At 35.7% G+C, this 13791-nt stretch overlaps 1 protein-coding gene across 1 annotated transcript in view; it reads right to left on the bottom strand.

Annotated features, from left to right (window-relative positions):
* The window catches only part of ADAMTS18 (ADAM metallopeptidase with thrombospondin type 1 motif 18), a 79649-nt gene that overhangs the window by 29143 nt on the left and 36715 nt on the right, over positions 1-13791 (bottom strand). The window contains exons 8-13 of the mRNA XM_026856939.1: positions 11852-11989; positions 10273-10426; positions 9146-9241; positions 8029-8177; positions 2203-2375; positions 64-194 (exon numbers count right to left, since the gene is read on the bottom strand). Coding sequence (XP_026712740.1) covers positions 64-194; positions 2203-2375; positions 8029-8177; positions 9146-9241; positions 10273-10426; positions 11852-11989 — 841 coding nt within the window. The remainder of the gene's footprint in view (positions 1-63; positions 195-2202; positions 2376-8028; positions 8178-9145; positions 9242-10272; positions 10427-11851; positions 11990-13791) is intronic.

Here is a 13791-nt window from a genome sequence, read left to right as displayed (position 1 = left end):
AGGAGTCAATTGCCCATTTAAAAAATAGGCATTAGCATTGTAAGAAACTTAATTTTATCTTACTTCACATATTCCATCAATGCAAACATCATATTTATTTGGAGAACACAGAGTTCCATCCTTCACTTTGCTGGACATTGCAAAGAAAAAGTCAAAGTCTTCAGCTGTGCAGTACAATTTACATCTATCTTCCTCTGGAGGAAAAAAAAAAAAACAAAACAACAAACAACACAAAAACACAAGAAAATAAACTATTAGCAGACTTGCAGCACAGTTAAAAAAAAAAAAAAAAAGCAAAGATAAAAAAAGCACCCTGCTATTGTTTCTTCCTGCATCCTAGATGACAAGCTACAAGGATTAATTGTGTGTGGTGACATATTAGGACCACAAGATGGGCATAAATAAAGCCAAATACACTAGTATATATTATGCTATTTTAAAAGAACATGTGGGTTTGACTGGCTACACATAGACTTCAGAATTCAAATCCAGTGTGAAAACATGCACATTGCATTAGCACTGCTATGTGGCCCTGATTTCAGTTCCACTGGTTCAGAGTTTCAAATTTCATTTCTTAAGAGAAATGGGAGATGGCCATAATTTTATTCAATTTTTAGTTAAAATTTGAAAAATATATAAGATGGCATAAATGATCAGTTCAGCTGAAACCTAGGATTTGGGTCAGATTTTCCCCCTTACAAAAGTGCTTTTCCTCTAAAAAATCCTAACCATTGTCAATCAAATTTCTTCTTATACATGGATGGTCTTCCGTCTTTCTAAAGGGCTGATTAATTCTATATTGACAAAAACAGTCAGGCAATTGTAAATATTGTCACAATTGCTAAAGTACACAGTTTTAATACAAATAGTAAATGCAACAAATAAAACAGTGTGACAAAACTTTGCAGAACAGGAAATTGGATTCCAAATAGTATTCTTTTATTCTTAAATAAGCAGCTGGCTTTTCAGTAGTATTTTCTACAGAGGCAAGGCATCTGTAGCAATTTTGAATCATGTTTTCAGGACTGTAAATGTAGATCTTGGGGGAGATTTTGAAAAGCAGCTACGAGAGTAAGGACAGGCATTTTCAAGTTCAAAGTCACTTGGGGACATCTTGCTTCTGAAAATTATGCCCTTTGTCCCTACTTTTAAGCCCTTATTTCTTTTACTAAACACAGCCCCTACCTTTAAAACCAATGTAGGCTACCTTAATTTCTGTTAAACAAGATGCATGATATTCTCCCTATTATACATCATCCATTGTTACATGATGTGAAACCATATTTCCTCTTTCCTCTGTTCACATTGGCTGTTAGGATGTAGGTTTCTAAATACCCACAAAAATGTCTGCAAAGACTTGAAGAAACTATAATCAGGCTATGAATGGAAGTTGCATGTAAGTGCATCTGCATATATATATATATATATATCTCATACACATCATCAAAAGCTTATTTGTACAGGTGCTAAATGAAGCAGCTACAATGTGACATAATACAGCTGTTTTTATTCAAGTAGTAGCAACTGCAGCTACAAACTGTGCTTTCAAACAGCAAAAAATATTTGTTTTATTTGATAGAAATGAATAGTGATTCAAAATATCTGCAAAATTGAAATGTGTAAATTAAAAATAAACTTTGCTTGTACAAAAGACAAGAGATAGTTATTGAGACCTGAACATTATAAAGATCTCTTAGTAAAAGATGACTTAAAAAAAATTATGCCAGTGCATTGTTTGTTTTTCCAGTTCTCATGGGACTATACCAGCAGAAATGTCAAAAGGTTGATTTATTGTTACATTTCGAAATCTGAGAACATTCCAAAGGAAGGAAGATTCTGGTAGTGTTATTGTGGGAGCTCACATTTCCTATGCTGAAAAATCCATGGAAATTGTTTTGGTTTGGTTTTACACTAACTGATATGTAATATAAAAAGAAAGAGGGGGGTAGCAGCAGCTAGGGAGTCATACTAAGGACAAAGATTTAAATTCACAACCAAAACCAATTCTGCATGTTCATACAGGCAGTATCGCACAGGAGGCTGGATTCAACTATGCTAGAAAGCAAACACATCTCAAATAAACCAGCTGAATTTCTGTTTGCTTACATCAGGGTGATATTTGCCCAAACAATATGGATGAATTACACCCTATAGCTCGCTTCCTGCAATTGACTTTGTCCATCAGAGCTGTGGCATAATTACCTTCTACTTTAGTATATGGCTTCCATTTGTAGTACCAACCCCGGAAAGGTTTGCTGTTGTATTCTGCACACTGCTGGGCACGGAAGTCCAAGCTATTTGCTGGACATGGCTGATTATTACAAAGTTGATAAATACGACTGGAACCTTGGCAGAATTTGCCGCCATACTGTGGCCTAAAAAAAAGAAAAAAACATTCTTTTGCAAAACCTACTTTTGTGTGATTGGCATCTTACATGTGTATGAGAATACTGAGAAAATGAGAGAACATATTGTCTTAGGAGATCAGTATTTCTTACACAGGCCATTAATTTTCATGGCTCCTAAAACTAAGCAAAGCAGTTGCCATGAATTATCTACTTGAGTCACTGCAAAGTCAGCAAAGATGCAACCATCTAGAGGTGAGTCATGTTTTCACTAATTTAAATTTATAGGGCTATGTTATATTGGCTGGTTTCAATCTTGTTATGTAGCTATTTTTACTCTGCTGTAACCCAGAAATGAACATGTGCAAAGAATTACCTATCACAATAAGAGTTAATAAAGGATAACATAACACTGATCAAACATAAACAGAACGAATAATTACATTTGGTTGTTCATTTGTTTTGTAAATCATTTTGAAAAGATGTGCTTTTAAACAGTCAAAGAAAACAAGGATTGTGCATAGTTGCTCTGCTATAGGAAAATGTTGGGAGTTCACGGATAACATGTCACGTCCACATCAGCAAACCTTACCTGGGCATTTCTCTTAATTTTGGCCAGAATGAAAAGAACACATTCTTTTATTTTGCTATTAGAATAATAAGTTTTGAACTATTTGGTCTGTAATTTGGTTGTTTACATGACTGTAAAACAGTGTATAATGTAAGACAAGTGACTGAGAGGTCTCACAAGCTGCTGAGAAATGTATTCACTCACTTTTGTATTCCTTATGGATCTACATAGAACTTCACTGATGTTATTCTTTGTTTCACAGTCCTCAGATATACATCTGCAAGTACTGAGCCAAATCTTCAAAACCACCAAATTCTAAGAAGTGGTTGTTGTATTAGACAATTTCTTGCATCAAGTGAAAAGAAAGGCAACAATACTGCATTTGCACACATATATATAATGATCTTAAAAATTAGGGAACATATACACTTGTAAGACAAGCTTGCTCATGTTACACACATATTAAGGAAAAAAGTAGAATAATATAAATGATACTGAATAATAATATTTTAACTAACAATAATAATTAAAAATTAATAAAATAGTATAAAAGATATGGTTGCAACCTATTGTTTGCTTCAATCCCTAACACTACATTATAATTATTCTCCATATCAAGTATCCCATGCAAATTCTCTTGACACGCATCTCACTGGAGTAATATGGAGACAGCTTGGTGCAACATGGATGAGAAAATCCAGGTGCTTTTTCTGTTTTCTTCCTTAAGTTGTAACCCTCCTATGTCTAACCCTCTAACTAAGCTGGGTCTTGGTTTTTATATTTTGAATCAGCTTTCAATGTACGTAATATCTGCCTTTTCCAGAGTTCTGGGCTACAAAACAGTGTTTCAAAAGAAGACATGGAAACCCACCTGCTACTCTGTTTAAAAACTGGGTTAAAGCGCCAGCAAAATGTGTTGTGTAAAAAACCCACAACCTCCAGTGACTTTTCTTGAGGTCACCTACTAGCAATAGTGACCCTGAGTACAACAGCAAAGGTCTTAAAAGTAAGTCAAATTTTCTGTCCTGGTTGGTGGCCATTCAGTCTGTGAAGGGCAGGGAGGATATTCAACGTCAGTGAAGTCAGGGAGTATTTATGTTGACTTTGTGCAATTGGTGAGAACTTTGAGTTAAGGCAGCCAAACTGTTGGGTCATTACTCAATTCTCTACAGACTTTCCTTACAGCTTCAGCACATGTATGATTTTTGACCTCCTTCAGCCTCAGAGAACAAAACTGCTTTAGTGTAAGGAAAAGAAGAAACCTCCTTCCAAGTAAATGCCACCAAACAAGCAATATAATAGAATTATTTATGGCTAGATCGTGATTTTTAGCCACAGTGTTGCATTTGAGGATGGTATAAAATTCCACCAAACTAAGGGAGCACTGAAAGAGGCATTCTGTTTCCCAGCTCTGTTACAGGATTTTAATATTACAGTACACTCCCATTACTGAAACTGTTGGCCAGAGAATTATGGAAACTTCCCCACCTTCATTTTTTACCAACAAGATGTCAGTAAGAGTTAAGTAATTCACAGGAAAATAGATGTAGATCTACAAAATCAAACTTCTGAGAAAAGACTGTTATCTACACAAACAAAACTGCACTTTTATTGGTGATGGTTATACCACCAATAGATTTTGGTTTGACAGCCTACAGAATCTCTGGTAGTGTAACTGCACTTCCAATGGAATACTTTGCACAGAGTGTATTCTAATGTTTCTGTAGTGGCACAGTGCTCCTTAGACAGATAGAGCCTAAACTTTTCATCCATCGCTGTACCTCCCCAGTGTTGGCATGCATCGGTAAGGATGCCTGCATGAATAATGCTGTTAGAGCTGAGGCCTTGTAGAGCATAATTGGAAAAGTAAGAAATTCAGTGAGAAAGGCCAGCAAAAGAAGTCTCCAAAGAATGACTTTGGAATATAAGTGCAAAGATGTAAATACTCCACTTCATACAAGACTGATATTAAAATGGATCAGAAGTAGCTTAAATTAATTCTGCAGTACTCTTTTAAGAATAGACTTCATGAGCAAGCAATGGAATTGGAATGGATGTTCACTGCAATGCAACATAGTGAGAAATCCTGGAATTGTTCTGATCAAGGAAAGTATTTTATGCATTACAAAGGGAATTAGACTGAAATTCCGGACTCCTATTTTTTCATGTTTTGTAATCATATAAAATAAAGTGAGAACATTTCCGCTCATATTATGACTATATTATGATGATATCACAAAGCTAGTTTATTTTTGTCTGCATAAATTTGAAAGATCTTTCACAGTATTTTAAATGGCATCAGTACTTTGCATCAGTCTGTAATTACTGTTACAGATATTGTACACAAAAGATTAAAAAGATGTGTTCAAGCAATTTTGATTTAGTCTTTTGATTGTATACATGCTTAAAACTCCATTCTACTCATACTGAACAATGCACTATTGTGAAGTGGATAGGATTTGGTCCCACAGATATGATTTAGGTATTAATTTAAATCTCTTGGGCACTCTTCAGGTTCTTTCCCAGCTAAACTATTAAATTAGGTAATCTATTTCTACCTTGGAAAAGTACCTCAATTGTAAAATGTTGTGAGGTATGAAAACCAGATCCATGAAATTACACTGTGACAATTTACAGAAACATAATGATTTTAGCAAATCTGTATAGTTCTGTGTTGTACAGATGACCTCCATAGGTGTTTGTTAGTATGAATCCATACATAACTCCAGTGGTAATTCAGAAGCCATACCCAGGGCTGTTTGGGTGTGGTCACAAGGTCTGCCTTAAAACTGTCAAGAGAAAGCTTGGTGGGTGGATATTATTTGCAAGAGAAGAATTTCACATACACACAGGTAACAAGATTTTCAGCAGCAGCAGCCTGAATTTGTGTTCCTCACTTGTCTTTAAGCTTCTGATAAGATGTGTCACCTTTAAAATCACTGGAAACCTAGAAATGTCCCTCAGTGTTCATAGGAAGTAAGTTTGAAAAACGGACTAGCTATTTAATAGCCTAATTTTAGAGTCCAATCAGTTCTTTAGAGATCCACACCCCTTGTCCTAATCTCTTATAGAAATATATTTTATTCTTTGTCATTCTCAAAATTTTGCTATCCAGAAAACATCTATCAAGCTTTTGAACAAAATAAACACTAGCTCCTACACAAATCCGAATTAGGAAAAGTGAAATAAATCTATTACATATGAAATAATATACATGTATGTACTGAAATAGATAAACATCTGAAAAATATTTCAGAAGTTCAAAAAGAAAGGAATCATTATTCTTTGTTTATGTGTAGTTATAGAGGTGAACAATGAACAGTGACTGGGTTATAAATTGTTCCATGTGGTGTAACACTGAAAATGGATAGTATCATTTTTCTGATGATTCCACATCTATACAAAAGTGCTGTGATGGGAAATACAGCTACCTGGATATTCATACACTGTTGTGTGGATGGCTTATTTATAGTCCTGTCATATCATCACTCCAGCTCTGAGAGAGATTTATGGTACCTTCTCTTTGCTCTAACTAAATCATCACTAATAGAATGGAATTAAATTTAGTATAAATATGATCCAGTTGTGGTATCAAATTTTACTTGATTACATCAAGTCTTGCATCAAGTCTTACTATAATTAGAACAGACAGATCACTCTGAATGCAAGTTTTAAATACCTAATGTTACAGTAACAGACACCCTTCATGTTAAAGAGCTGCCGTTTGAAGACCATTGGAAATCATTATAATAGTGCACCAAACTGAAACATTTCAAATCCTGGGCATTCTTCTGTCACACAGGGAGAGCAAGGGAAGGCTTATGAATAAATGCAAAGAACAATGTGCATTCATACAAATTTAGCAGGGAAACAGGGATCAAAGAAGGAAGACCAAAATATATGTATGATGTGTAATTGAGATCCTGCATTCTCTTGCTAAATAGTTTAATAAAGAAAACTACTCAAGTAATTTTATTTATCAAAATACACTGAGAAACAATAGAAAAGGTTGAGAAAATGCTCTGCTACAGATCTGCAAAAATTGGCTTGACTGAGTGAGAGTAATAAAGACTATTTTAACTAACTCACATTTTCCTATAACATAGTATATGAAGCGTGGATATTATTACTGCAGCACTGTATAGTAGGTGTGAGGCTTCTTTACAGCCTCATATAAACTGTGTCATATTTTCTCTGTTTTTTATTACTGCAGTTTAAATGCTGTTTTTATTGTGTGCAATGAAGAATACATGTGTCTATGGCTGTTGAAGCTGTGTATGAAATAAAACAGTGAAATCCTTTTTTTCTTGTAAGTTGAAGTGAATTGAGTAGGGAAAGATGCTGGTCAGGTAACACTTTACCTTTACTTTGAAATAGTATTGTATCACAGAATCATAGAATCGTCTAGGTTGGAAAAGACCTGGAAGATAATCCAGTCCAACCATTAACCTAACATTGACAGTTCCCAACTACATCAGATCCCTAAGTGCTATGTCAACTCAATTCTTAAAAACCTGCAGGGATGGGGAAAGTAATTGTAAGGAATAGTAGTATTTGCAGTGATAAGACATTCACTAGAGGAAAATACCCGAAATGTTTAATGAGTTAGCATACAATTCTAGGGCTCAGCAACTCTATCTGACCTGTGAAACATAAAAGAATGCAAAGAACGACAGACATACAAACACAACATTTTGATATTGACTTTAAACATTTTTGTTTATTATCTTGGATAAAATGATCTAATCAGAAGTCTTAATATCTTTTAAGACCTTTTTCCTTTGCTCTTAAATTATTTGGTGTGAATACGTCTATGTGGCATTTTGTTACTTCTGCAGGTATTTGATAAACTGTAATGTCACAAAATAAACTGAGAAAGTTGGGCTGTAGATGTTGTAGTACTCTAGCAGTCTTCAGACAGCCACTACTTTCTAGTACCAGGACATATTTCTATCTTTCAGCTATTGACTGGCCATACTGGACATGAGAGAAAGGTCTTAGAAACATTTCCAAACATACTATTTCCCTACAGAACTGGAGTCTGTTATTTTTTTGCTCTAATAGCATAAATAGTTAGTATAAAACTAATACCTTTTCATATCTATGTCTTACTTTGGATTATTGCAGTGTCTTTCTTGATATGTGACCCCACCTCCACAAGTGCGAGTACACTCTGACCACTCGGACCAGGCAGACCATTGGCCATTCACAGGCTTGGGTCCATGATCCCCGTACTTGACACACTGTCCTCTTCGACACCACTGCCAAAAGAATGACAAAAAATATCCTATCAGTGGTAGCAGTACCTAATAGATGCAAAAAAGAAAAAAAATCCACATCTAAAAGCTCCGGCACTTAACTATAATAAATGTGAGGTCACCCTTTAAACTCAGTGAGATGATTCACAGTAGGACAAGGGCTCTGAAGCAGGACATTGATCCACACAGTGGTATAAATACTGTCCTAAAATTTGTCCAAGTTCTGAGATGAAGATCTCTGAGGTATAAATTTTCAAAGCTGTTCTCTTGGAGAGATGTTTTCTGTCTTACTCTTCCAAAAAAATTCCATGTTAATTAAAGGTCCTGTGCCATCAGAACCTCAAAACTTCCCATGTAATTTAAAAATAGCCTGCTAAAATTCTGCTAAAATTTCTCCCTTTTATCATTCAATCATGAAATACTGCACAAAGGGAAAATGTGAAATAAAACATTTGTCAGTAACTTGAAAATAAAAACAATATTCTACTGGATGAAACATTACAGCAAAAGAAAGTATTTTGGGAAATTATAGATGACTGTAAATTAGAAGGTTCAACTAAAACAAATAAGGCTCTTTCATTAGTGATCACTGATGATAAATATGCATGATGGCCTTAGTCTGTATAGCAAATATTATGGTTTAAGGAATGTTTATAGCAGAGTGGAATTTGAAGCCTTGATGTAGCTTCTGCTATAATTAATGGATTTTCTTACTGATTTAGATTTGCAGATATATCTTATTCCATGTCTCAAAGGGAGAGGCATCACTCCCAACCATCAGACAGGTGCCAATATGAGGATCAGCCCTGACTATGTATCACCGTGCAATCTTTTACAGAGCAATCTGGAAGTCCATGATATCAAACCTGAAGGGATCTGGATAAAACTGGTTTTGACAGGAACTGGTATTTGATCCAATACAGTTTAAAAAGAAGTTAGAATGACATTGTCCTATTTATAAAAGAACTTACCATACTTAGACCACAATCTGTTCCTTCCGCTGCTGGCATGAACTTTGTCTCGCACCTATGACCCACTTTGTGACACCAGAGAGATTTGCATATATCCTGGAAAAGAAAAAGGGCTCACCATAGTACTCATAATTCCCATTATCCCCTGGTGTTTCAAAAGAGTAACAAATGATACATGCTTTTGCTACCTTAAAAGCCATATAAATTTTCTGAATTTAGAAAATCCAGGGTTTAAGATTCATAGCACAGCCATATCCTGTATATTGCCATCTTGTTTATGCACTGCTTCACTATATATTTTTTAAAACTATTTTGAGTGTGAGACTATAATAGAACAAAAACAGTGTTAAAAAGGTCAAGGCTAAAATTCCATCAAGATTACAAGGACTAATAATACTCTGAAGAGACTAGTTTTTCTAAAACCCAGGAGATATCTGGAAACAGTCTCTTCACAGTGCTGTTTACTCTCTCTTCTTTGTTTATTAGCTGTAGAAGAAACACAGCTGCCATTACCTGATAAATGTGGTCAGTATAAAATAAATCAAAATACTCCAGGATAATAACAGGAGTAAAAGAAATTACACTTGTTTTCAAAATGAGCACTCCAGATTATTTAATAAAATGTCTTCTCTGAAGAGGTCAGCAAGGAGCGTAGCAGTCACTAAAATAATGGGTTAATTTAAATTAATCTTTTATCACAAAGTCGAGTATAAGTTACGTTTTTATTGTTCTAAAATAACCCTACAGATCTTTTCCAGATTTTGCTGTCAATGCATGAGTAAAACAAAACACAAGAAACTTAGTCCTTACCCCACACCCCATGCAAGTTTTGATCAAAACTCTACTGCCTGCTCATTTCCCTTAGCATAGCAGGCTATAGAAGCTCACAGGCTTTATGTATTCAACTGCACTCCTTCGACTCCTTGAAAGAACACATTTCCTTCTGAAACTCCCCTGGGATTGTGATATTCCTCAAAAGAGGCCAATACCCTCAAAGCAAATTGCCAAGCAAGATAAGGTAGAGAAATAGCCCAGGCCTCTGAAGAACACTGTATGACTTGTACTTATTTAGTGTACTGCAGTTCTCTAATGTAATTTTAACTTTTCAGAAGTATATCAATAGGTACCTTTACAAAGCTGAGGTTGCACAGTTTTGCTTTCATTCCAAATTGCCATTTGCACTGGGTATCAGCATCATAGATCTGTCCTGGCAGTTTGTCAGGGTATTTATACTGTCCTGTTTGCTTAGGTTCATCAATCAGGCAGGCAGCTTGAGCTGTACTATAATGAGAAATATATTAATCATGACTATGATCTATAGATCAAAATATTTTAATTTGCTACAGACTAGCAAAAACACGTAATACGGCATACAGTACCTTTAACTAGCTTTAGAGGTATACACTGAAATGAGAATATCTGCTTGCAGGAACCAAAAGATCTTGAGATCTTGTTGGGAGCCTGACCTGCAAAGTTTTAAGGAAGCAGGAATTTCCAGGCTTTATTTCTTTTCCTCACTTTATTCCTGTGTCAGGAAAAGAGCAAGGTGATCTAGTCTACTTCTTTCCCCTTAAATGGATTCCAAAAATCAGGAATCAACAGGCACGCTGTCTCATTTCACCATTCACTTTGTGTGGACTGACAAACAGAGGGCTGCTGCAGCTTGCGTGCTTTGGGTTGGCTGTGTTCAGCTTAAGAGCAAAGGTATTCTGTGGTCTACTTTTTTCCTTTGTATATGCTTGAAAACCCATGTACACAGAAGGTCACTCTATGCTGGATTTATTTTCCAAGTGTAAGTCTCTTGGACCATATTCCATGTTGGAAGGCTTATCTGACCTTTTACTTTGCAATTCACTTGTGTACGCAGAATATGTTGCATCATGGCAGCAGAAAAAAATCACTAGAACTCTGTCACCTTTCCTGGCTGACACTCTAAGATACTAACTTGGAATTCAAGGATCAGATACACAGAACTATCTAGGTGCTTGATTTTCTCTCCAAGCAATTAACATCTAAAATGCCTGTATTGGATCTGGGTCTTAGTACTGCCTGGACATATTTTAGTAATCATGTATGGTCTACCATGTACAACAAACAAAATAAAAGGAAAGTTGTACAGGAAAGGGCTACAATTCTGATGACATTAAACATAGACCGAAAACCAGCTCCTTTAAAAGCATCACTGAGTAATGCGAACATGCTGGAGAAATAATTGGCATCTTTCACTTTTTCCTTTTTTCCCCCCCAGAAACAGTATATGAAAAATTTAAAATGTTGTTACTCACTATATGAGCTAGATCAAGAGAGAAAATCGAGTCAGAAAGGCCACTAATGTTAATTTACATTTTGTAATGACTTTGGTACCACTGTGTCTGCCCTCTTTTGTGTTCACTTCCTACTAATTCTCTAATAAACCTAGCTGCTGACAGGAATGCCTGGGAAAGAATGATATGCCAGTCATTACTGCCGGATATTCATGAAGGGTGAAATTCATTCTTTTGAAACGAGGCAGGACAAAACCACATATGCCATACCACCTATACGCTTCGTAAGTCCAAGTGTGTGGGCTCAAATAGCACATTGGTTTGGGCACATTTTAAAAGAGGTGAATTTCACACTTAAGCAATTTTTATGTCTGTTCAAGAATTCAAGCCCTGTTACTAAAGATACATTCCTGGCACCAGCCCAAATTTACATCTGACCTACCTGAGAAATTTGTTGAGATACTGCCTGCTGCATACAGACCAAGAAAACACTCCATTGTTTCCTGTGAGTGTGGGAGACATAATATTACCCTCAGCTTTTCTACAAGGATTTCCTTCTCCATCATGAATCATACCAAAGCTGAAAAGAGAACCAGGCATGAGAGTGAAAATCTAGATTAATCAAAAGCAAGACAAAATTTGGAGCAGAAGAAACACTTTCTGGGTAACAGTTCTATGCTTGAACTCCACAGAGAATGTGGAATTCATCCCTTTCATTCCAAAGGGATGAAAACATATGCACCATGCAAATGAATATTAGTATGAAATAAGCTCTAATTCATAGTATTCAAATTTTATTGTCATCATACACTTGTCTGATGAGCAAAAGATAGTCAAGTTTCACGAAGACCCATACTGGTGACGCACTGGAGCTCTTGTGAGCTCATGACAAGACACTGACACAAAAGTACCAGATCTGCAGATTGTGTCAGAAGTTTTACAGTTTAACCATTTCTCTTTTCTGAAGGAGAGATGTTTTGTGGTGAGATGGATGGAAGTAGTGGGTCTCATGTTGAGTCATACTTGCTTATAAATCTATGGGCTTAAAACATGCATGCAGTCTGATCCTTTCATTGCCTAGTGATAATGCCTGTTAACTTAAATGGCATGGAGATCAGAATCCAGGGATATATCAGTGTTACACAGCTGTAGGAATATCACATAACTCTCCTCCTAATAGGAGGGAAGAACTACATAACTGCATTCAATCTGTAGCAAAAGAAGTGGGATTGAATGAATAGAATACAAGGTGCAAATATAAAAATATTATTCTTTTTCTAATTTTGGCCACTAACTTGCTATATAATCTCAGCCAAATCACTTTCTTTTCCTCTCCTGTTACACACCATCATTTACTTTGTCTAGACTGTAACCTCTTTAGTGTGAATACTGACTCTTACTGGGTGCTTTGCTTAGTATGCAGCATCATGAGGCCCTGCTTTCACTAGGAGAGGTGTTAGGATAATATAAAGAACAATAAGCAATAATAAAAACCATGTTAAAAATGATAAATTATGTGGGATTTATGGATATAATAAAACTAATTTTCAGGTTTTTTTCCTTTCACTGCTTTATATTTACTCACTGTACAGGACATCTGTGAATTTCAATGTGTTTCGAATAGAAATTTCATAATCTGTTACTTCAGCATTGTAGTACATTGGCGACTTTATGAATATAATCTGTGCACGTGCAGGGAATATCTGATTTACTGGACTCGATCCTCTACTGTTATAAATCATTGCAGGCTCATCAGAGTTACTGCATGTGTTGCCACCAGCTGAGGCTCCAAACTTGCTAAAATATATAGCTCCTTCTATAAATGAACAAAAAAAGTCCCAACTGAACTAGTGTTTTAGAATCCTTTAGAAAATACTAACTTTGTTCACATGCATTGCAGCCAAAGAATCCACAGTTTATATACCCACTGACACAATGGGTTCTGAATTCCCAAAGGAACCGTTAAGCTTTCAGGTAAAAACACAAACTACTTAGAGAAAACCATTAAAATGTATAACAATTGAAGCTACTCAGCGGATCAGAGTGTGATCTGTACAGTATACTACATTCTCCTACTGTGAAATCCTTCCGTTAACATATTCACAGTGGACCTCAGCATCTCCGAGGAATCTCTGTATCAGAGACACTGAATTCTGTTGTCTTAGTAGGTAGTCTCAGGAACGTGAACAAGAACAAATGATAATAAAGTGCAGATTTTTTCCAGGAGATAAAATGCATTTTATCAGACATGAGTAGGGAAGTATATCAAAGAAAGGCTAAATAATAGAAAAATCAAAGGCAGAGGTGAAAAAGGAAAAAAAAAATTACAAAATATCCAAGCATAATCTCTCAAAGCAAACAATAAACAGGGAGGGAGGGAGG

This window comes from Athene cunicularia (genome assembly GCF_003259725.1).
Source record: "Athene cunicularia isolate RWA chromosome 11 unlocalized genomic scaffold, athCun1 chr11_part1, whole genome shotgun sequence".
Taxonomy (NCBI): Eukaryota; Metazoa; Chordata; class Aves; order Strigiformes; family Strigidae; genus Athene; species Athene cunicularia.
Note: the sequence above shows the minus strand (reverse complement) of the source record. Positions and strands in the feature narration are given on the sequence as shown.